Source organism: Abramis brama, assembly GCF_963993115.1.
Source record: "Abramis brama genome assembly, chromosome: 9".
NCBI classification, from domain to species: Eukaryota; Metazoa; Chordata; class Actinopteri; order Cypriniformes; family Leuciscidae; genus Abramis; species Abramis brama.
The window spans coordinates 37,155,901-37,164,502 of record NC_139971.1 but is presented as its reverse complement, the minus strand read 5'-3'; the positions used below and the strand labels follow the sequence as shown (position 1 = coordinate 37,164,502).

The 8,602-nt window shown below is 37.1% G+C and overlaps 1 protein-coding gene across 3 annotated transcripts; it reads right to left on the bottom strand.

Moving 5' to 3' along the window:
* Window positions 1-1,365: 1,365 nt before the first annotated feature.
* Window positions 1,366-6,789, bottom strand: LOC311090070 (arrestin domain-containing protein 4-like). 3 transcript variants are annotated; one of them, XM_084125171.1, is made up of 9 exons: window positions 6,695-6,789; window positions 6,071-6,322; window positions 5,899-5,962; window positions 5,461-5,608; window positions 4,922-5,024; window positions 3,322-3,578; window positions 2,938-3,097; window positions 2,603-2,754; window positions 1,792-1,999 (listed from the first exon to the last, which is right to left on the bottom strand). In XM_084125171.1, the coding sequence occupies exons 2-9, from the start codon at window positions 6,312-6,314 to the stop codon at window positions 1,922-1,924; spliced, it is 1,206 nt and encodes a 401-aa protein (XP_083981297.1). In that variant the 5' UTR covers window positions 6,315-6,322; window positions 6,695-6,789; the 3' UTR covers window positions 1,792-1,921. The 3 variants fall into 3 exon arrangements, with proteins under 3 accessions (XP_083981298.1, XP_083981297.1, XP_083981296.1); XM_084125172.1 differs by lacking the exons at window positions 1,792-1,999; window positions 6,695-6,789 and adding an exon at window positions 1,366-1,615 and having other exon boundaries at window positions 6,071-6,392; XM_084125170.1 differs by lacking the exon at window positions 6,695-6,789 and having other exon boundaries at window positions 6,071-6,392.
* Window positions 6,790-8,602: the final 1,813 nt, after the last annotated feature.

Below are 8,602 nucleotides of genomic sequence, written 5' to 3'. Positions count from 1 at the left end.
ATTCACACTTTTTATAAATATTGCACATTCACACTTGGATAAAATCTCAACCGAGATATCTCTTAGGGTTCAGGGCACTCAGAGTTCAGGTGGATCCGCTGGTCCAATAATCCACTTTATGGGACTACTGAGACACAGCAAGATAAATAAACACATATTGTGAGGTAGGTCTTCATCCTATTTATGCTCATTTGGTTGCGGTATATGGGGGAAAAGTAAGTGTTTAATGGTTACGGAAAATGTATTTTTCAGTAATAGGTAAATTTTATCCGATTTGTTAATGTTTTCTTTTGCTTCTGAGGGGACAGTTGCATTTTGTAAACTGATGTAAAGCACAGATTGTGAGAAAAAATGGTTAGCTTTGCTGAGACTTAGTTTTGCAACATTTCTTTAGTAAACTAACTTTTTGTTGGTTAAACTGTTTGATATATGCAGTACAATAACATTGAAATTTTGTCTTTGAATGTCAAAATGGGCACTAAATGTGCCAGAAAACTGCATTATTTGTTGATAGAAATGTAATTTAATTGTATCCATCCAAATATAATTGTGTAATTCGGTAAGTGCAAACTCAGTGTAACTATTATAACTTTGTGTACAGTAATTACATAATAATATTCAATAAAGCTATAGTTAATGTAACTGTGAAAAGTGATGCTGTGAATATTTCTTTACACTTGTGCACTTTTTCCTGAAACTTGGGTATTTTTTCAGATGTTAATTTTAACATCATTATCATACAGTATGTGTACATCTGACAATGAATAAAGAATGAACACTTATTCATGCAATTCTAATCTTTCCCATTCAAAGGAAATGCCTCTGTGACAAATGAGGTGACAGGCGAGACTGTGAGGGGTTATTGATGAACATTTGTGCTAATGAAGTTGTTCTGCCCCGGATTTTGATTCCCACAGCTGGGCATTTCAGTTTATTGCTTACATTATACTCATATAAAAATAAGTAAGATGTTTTCAGAAAAGCCAAATGATATTCAGTCGTACAAAAATGGATCATTAAGTTATAATGCTGTGAAAAACATTACAAATCCAGATAACCCCATTCAGCTGGTTGTTTTCCAGTTAATTATCCATTTTTGTGATTTTTAGCTAAACATGATATATATATTACAAGTGCAACTATGCTGGTGATAACCTGGACCTAAAGCAGCACATCATAATAATATTCAAATATTTACACATTACAATATTGTGACCATACATTATGATTACAAATTCTAATTAACATTTTCTTAAACCAAATCATGATATTTTCACAGAGACAGATTTTAGACTGATTGGATTGCAGTTAATTCTGGCCAATAGGACGGGAAGAGTCCGTGTGATTGATTTAAGAGAACATTTACAGTTTTTATGCATTTTATTTGCAGTTTATGGAACAGTTTATCTTCAGAAAGTCAGAATAAGCTGCAAAGTGGACAAGCCTTGATCATGATGTGCTCATCAGAACAAACATTTCACCAATAAGAGCAGCAATATTCAATCCATAATCCAAAGAAAATGGGAAAATGCTATATGTGTAGGGACAAGGTCGTTCTTTGGTCTTCTCCACAAAAGAAACTTTTGTGCTCAGTTCAGTGTTCAGTTGGGTAAATCTGCAATGTGACAAAGGCTTGATAATATGAAATAGACCAGGGGTGTCCAATCCTGCTGCTGGAAGGCCACTGTCCTGCAAAGTTTAGCTCCAACCCCAATTAAACACACCTGAAGCAGCTAATCAAGGTCTTACTAGGCATACTAGAAACTTCCAGGCAGGTGTGTTGAGGCAAGGTGGAGCTAAACTCTGCAGGACAGTGGCCCTCTAGCACCGAATTTGGACAGCCCTGACATAGGCTGCGTTTACACTTGGCATTAACATGCGATCACCGTGATCCGGTCAAGCAGATCGGATCATAAGCCAATCAGGACACGGTGCGTTTACACCTGTCCACATCAAGTGGCTTCTGTATCTGGATAACAGATCGGATCTCGTATTCCCGCTAAAAAAAAAGAAAAAAAAAAGAAAAAAAAAAGAAAAAAGTCGGTGCAAAGTCGACCTGAACTGGTGGATTTTCTTTTAAAAACAGTTTTCAGTCAGGGTACATTTTACAAATCTTGCAAAATGAGGTGGAAGAAGAGGCTGCAAGTACTAATAATGTGGATAGATGCCGTAATGGAAACGATATAGAGAAACGTATCCGAGAACGTTGCCAGCTGTGGTGGGAAAAATGGGCGTTCTTTAAATAAAATTAATGGTTCTGCACCTTTAGGGTGCGAAAGCAAATATTTCAGTATTTTTGTGATGTACTTCGCACTCGACTGTAATCGCAAAACCACACAGCTACGTGCAGAAATTCCTGGAGAGAGGAGGGGGAATAATGAAAGTGGGTGGGGTTTTGTGTGAGATCCGATCACAATGCGTCCTCGACTACCTCCGAACCTGGACTGATCGGAATCCGATCAGAAGCGAGTTTACACTTGTCTTTTCAATATGTATGTGGACAACATCCTGATACAGGTCGCATGTTAATGCCAAGTGTAAACGCAGCCATAGACACTATCAAAGGTGTAACAAAGAATGGAACGATGAAGAAATGACTGACCTCTGAATAAGAGGGAGGAGGCTGGAGACGGAACTGCTGGATGTAAGCGATTTCTGGGCCATCCAACAGCCAGTCCGGTTGTGGCTGGTAGGTTGAAGTTCTGTGCTCTTCAAACTGTTCCTCTGACACAACCTCTGCATAGCTGGGTGGGGCTGTCAGGCAAATGATCATAAAAAAAAAACAAGATGCATGTACATATTTTAACTAATATTAACAAATTATGCATATATGGTAAGTAATTTTCTGGAAATAAAAGCAATTGAAAGCGAGAGGACGTGTCTTTTTTTGCAGAGTTTATAAGCTGCATTCACCACATCAATAAATTCACACCATACCTTCAGCTACATCTGGTAGGGTAAACCTGGGGTACAGCAGGCTCATGCCCATAATGGAGTCCCTGCTTGTGTTAACACTGTGACTGAAATGACCATCGGTACTGATAACCAGTGGAAGCTGTACTTTTAGGTTTTTGGCACCTGGTATCTGAACAATTACCTTTAGAAGAGAAACAAACATATAGAACAAAGATTCATATAAATGGTGTTTATAAATACATAAATATATTAGCTAGTAGAGGTTATAGAAATTATTATAATTATAAGCAAATCAACATTTATTTACATCTATACTATGCTTATCAGAATATAATTAAAACGACTGGTAACACTGACTAAGAAAAAAAAGAAATCCTTCATAATCATCATAAAACTTTTACATACTGCAAGCAAGTATTCCACTTTCAGGATGTCTGAATTCAGAATGGATGGAGAAACTGGAGGAATCTTCAATGTGTTTCCATTCCACCTGCTGGAACAGTCAGACGGCACTACATTTCCACTAGCACTGGCAACCACCCGTTTGATGATTTTTTTTTTACCCTTTGCCATATAGGTCTGTATCTGGTATATCACTGCTTTTGGCACAACTAGACGAGAGGAGAGGTTCTCAATCAGAGCACAGATTGGGATTGATTCTCCTAGAGAAGACATTTAAAAAAGAAAAGAAAAAAAGTGTCACACAAGATGAAAAGCAAATTATTTAAAATAACATTGCTATTGCAGCAGCATGGAAGAAAATTGCTAAGCAGTCATGTATCCCTTGAAATAAACTCTGTGGAATCATAAGTTTACCTTGGATCTGATGATGATCCACCCAGACATATGTTTTTTGGCCAAGCCAAAAATATTTAGAGGTCTTTTAATGGTCTTAACCATTTTAAATCACAAATCTCTTGTCAGGGAATTAGCAAGAATTACAACAAATACTGCAGCCTAGATAAAGTAATTAGCACGGAATAGACTTCCCCAACTTCCACTTAATGTTAATGGCTTCAAACGGTTCATGAGTATTTGAAAAATGTCTCCCAGTTCGTTTGAGTTTAATATGAGACCAAATATTCTTGGTTCAAATCTGGACTCTGACCAGGCCAAAACATGAGCCTCATGGACTTGTTCTCAAGCCACTTCTTGGTTGTCTTGTTTGCAATTTGGACAAGAGCATTGTCTTGTTGAAAAATATCTTCTGATCATTCCTCTTTAGATAACAACTTTTCATTTGTGGGAAGCAAGCCATCCTGCAATATTCTCCTGTACCCCAAAGCATTAAATGACTTTCCACAGTGAAGTAGCTCACAAATACCAGCAGCTAAAAAGGCTCCCCACTCAACGACACTTTCTCCACTCTTCACTGGGGTAGAGATGCATTTATTATTATTGTATTTCTCAGCAGATTTTCGAAGACACCGCTCTGGAGCGTTACCATGCAACTTGGGTTTCATTATGATTTATCACTCCCATATTCTGCCAAAAACTTAATTCAGTCTTTGATGTTTTTCTGAGACAGCAATGGCTTTTTAAGTAGTGCATTGGCTTAAATTTTGCGAATTTTCTGACCAATAATTTGTGGTCAAGACCTTTAAAAGCTTAGTGTTTAGCCATATTGGGCATGGCCCATTTTTATTTTATTTTTTTTGCCTAAGGAATGTATACATTTTATTCTTGTAATGACAAAGCAGATTATTTAGCAGCCATTACTCCAGCTGTCAGTGTCACATGATCTTTCAGAAATAATTCTAATATGTGGATTTGCTGCTCAAGAAACATGGAAACCATGATACATACTTTTTCAGGATTCTTTGATTAATAGGAAGTTCAAAAGAATAGCATTTTCTTTACTGACCCCAAATTGTTGGTTACGTTTGGTAACATTGTTAACTTAGGCTAACTTTACTTAAGCAAAAACCTACAATATTCAAATATTGTCATCCCGTCACACCCAGAAAGCTTCAAAGCTCATAAAAACATACTTATTTTATCTTACCATTGCAATAGCCCTGTCGGTCTATGCTGACAGACAGTGAGATGGGACCTGACGCAAAGATCCAGCAGCCGATCATCTTCTTACAGGTTTGTGACACTGGATACTGTAATGACAACTCTGAGTAAGAGGTCAGGAGGATGTTCTCTAATGCAGTACTTCTTTGCTTCAGATTTTACATCAATTCTACATTTAATTTTGAACTGATGCTAATGTGTCTTCTAGAGATTCCGATACCTTGATTAGCAGGCGTGTTTAATAAGGTTTGATACTAAACTCTTCAGGTGCATTAAAATCTCATACTGTCTGAGTAACGTACTACATTAGAAGAGGAACTAACTTTGCAGCCATTCAAAAAATGTATGTTCTATATAGTATGAATGAAGTCAGAATGTACTACATCTGGCATCATGTGACCTACAGCATTGAGTGCTATTCAGAACTTCTCTCCCATGGCCTCATGGGATAGTACATTGTCCATTGAATGCACACCTCAAAATGGGTATGCGTAGGAAAACAGAAGGCATTTTTGACATACTCACTATTAACGTTGGCATATTGACATCAATAGGATTGATGATCCAAAGTTCTCTGCAAACACGTTGATTCTCATGAAATGGTGTTTTTAAAACTGCCTGCACCATGTAGTAAACATGGCCATGTTTTCCAGAGAACGAGGAAACCAAGGCACTAGGAGACAATTAAAAATGTGCAGTGTCAGTGCTCTGAATAGGTGTAACAAGAGTTCATTTTGAACTGCAATTAATACAACAATATATAATATATACACACAATGTATACATATTTGTTTTCAATTGGCTTATAATCTTTGCTGCCTTTATGTTAGGCCTAAACAACTGAAACTGGTGTGTGCACCGGGTCTCACAATTTAGAAAGTGATTTGATCAAACGGTGCCCAAAAAACTTGCACTGGGCCTCGACTAATGCTTGGAATAGCCCTGCCAAACATTTTAACTTACCTCTGAGGTAGTTGTAGTTCAAAAGGGATCTCATACATGCCACTATGAAGGATGAGGTCTTGACCTAATCAAATATTAATAATTCAAACTGTACTACATTCATGAGTTCAAAGGCAATGCAACAGTTCACACTTCAATCATGACAAAAAATCATGAGTAATTGCAGGCCTACCTGTTGATGCTAAAAGTGTCTTGGATAAGGAGAGATGTTTCCTCTCTTCAGAACAGCGGGACCGTTTGTGCATCCAACTCACCTGAGCATATCCTTTCAGTAATACTTTTATGGCTTTGACTGAGGTGGCTTCAGAAATTTTGAGCGAAATATGTCCAGCCACTACTTCACCAGAGCAGTAACCATCTCTCTGGTCATTGTTGTCAAGAATCAAATCCAGTGATTTTCCTTCAGTATGTGTCATCTTGCTTTCTGGGGAGTGCATAAGAGTACATTTCAATAGGAAAAACACACATATTGTTTATCTCATTGCAATTGTGGATTATTGTATCAGCATCGAGATTTTGAGACTTCCATCACTACCATCTCCATCTCCATCACCACCACCACTACTACTACTACTACTACTACTACTACTACTACTACTACTACTACACACACACACACACACACACACACACAGACACGTACACTTTCTAATCTACTCGCGTGTCCAACATGACATTAAGCTACTATAGCCAGTATCAACATAACTTTATAAAGACGCATAAAGTGCCTTTTAAACACTTTCAGGCAATGTTTAAAAGGCACTACATAAATAAACAATTATTGTATATTTCTCACTATGCTCATGCTGCAGCAGCACACGCCCGACTCAGGTTGTCTGCAAGCCACGCCCAGTGTTTATTTATATAGGGTGATTTGCATGTCTTTCAGGCACTATCCCCTCCCATCTGGATGTTTCTGTCATTCGATTCGACAGACATTTACAACAATACCGCAGCATCAGAAACAGAAACTTTATATATAAAGAGGGCAAATAAAAATTAAATAAAAGGCGGAGTTAAATAAAAGTAACGTTACCCCTCCCACAAAATGAAATATTTGATTACAATTATACAAATATTACATTTATTTATATTTAACAATTGCATTGCCATTTAGATACAAAATATTAATATTTCTTGTGGACCCAAATTTATAAGTCGAGCTCACGAATATTAGCTGATATAAGGCCAGCGACAATACGTATACATTTTTTGATTGGTCAGTTGCTGATTCACAGCCAATCAGCTTGCTTGCTTTGGTGTTCATGCAGCTAAACCCAGAGCCGTTATTTATGTCAGAGGCCTTTCTGACGACGACTAGAAAGAAACTTCCAAACAACTATCCACAGAGCTAATGAAAGGTTTGTTATTATCTTCCCGCTAGTTCACAACACTAGACTATATTCATTTTGCTGCATTGCTGTTTGTAATTGTTGCCTACTCATGTTCACCACTTTCTGGAAAGATATACATCACAAATGAACTGACATTTCTGATGTATGCACTTTTGGGCATTGGCTTCACCTTAAAAAGTACCACGGGACTACTACCATGTTGTATTTTACATTTTCCAAGGACGTAGTATGATAAACGTCCATTTAAGTGTACAGTCATATTAAAGTGTTTAAGGGAACACGGGCTAATTTGTCAGGTTTAAATGGTTTACAAGGCTTTCCAGTTGAGATGCAAGTAGCACAACTTAACTCGAATTTTTCTATTGACAGGATAAGGTTTTTTTTTTTTAATCTGTTAAGACCATCTCAATTCTCATACTTATCTTGGATCAGCAAACATCCAACCTTGAGGACATGTAGCTAACAGAAGATATCTCCTCTCCAGAAGTGTCTTCTCTTTATCACCACCCAATGGTCAGTATATAAACCTACACAACACTATGTCTACGGCATTATGTTCTCAGTACAATATTACTGGTAATATATGGGGTTAGAATTGTTGCATTATTCCAAATAAATAGATTGAGATTCACAAACAAATGTAAAGAGATTCACAAAAATGTATTAAATTCACAAATAAATAGATTAAGATCCACAAATAAATGTAAAGAGTTTCACAAAATTTTTTAAAACTCACAAATAAATAAAATGAGATTTGCTAATAAAACAAATAATATATATTTACAAATGTGTTTTATGTCGCAAACACAACTCACTTCACAATTTATTTGTGAATCGCTTCCTGTGCATTTGTAAATCGCTGCTCGCATTTGTGAGTTGCTTCTTGTGCATTTTTAAATCCCCTCACGCATTTGTGGATTTTGAAACACTTCTAGCGTTGACCTGCAGACAAATCCACAAATAAGTGGACTTCACCCACCATTTCCTCAAGCCAATCAGATAATGGCCACATTGAGCTGACCAATCGTAGCACGTTCTCGCTACAACCAATCACCTTAGACTTTACATTCGGGGCAGTAACTGAATCCGATTCATTTTGAAGATATTTGCACCCTTGAAATGGAGCTGTAATCTATGGGCGCTTCATTCAAATTGAACTGTTTGTGTGGTTAAAACACCCTGTTTCCAAAAGATTGTTGGAGTTTAAGGCTTCTTTATATTTCCATCAGGATAAACTCAGGATTACACACAAATTATGATCATCACAGATCCCGAGCATCATATAACACCCTCTCTACACCGGACTCACAGCGCATCAAAAGCAAATAGCCCATTATCTTCCCTGTAAT

Bases quoted from the DNA above. Each gene is read 5' to 3' on its own strand.
- LOC311090070 (XM_084125170.1), bottom strand. From the start codon at position 6,335: ATGCACTCCCCAGAAAGCAAGATGACACATACTGAAGGAAAATCACTG. The intron at 5,609-5,898 runs GTAAGTTAAAAT...ATTGTCTCCTAG, and splicing joins GAACTACAACTACCTCAGAG to TGCCTTGGTTTCCTCGTTCT. The intron at 2,755-2,937 runs GTATGGTGTGAA...TTTGCCTGACAG, and splicing joins CCTACCAGATGTAGCTGAAG to CCCCACCCAGCTATGCAGAG.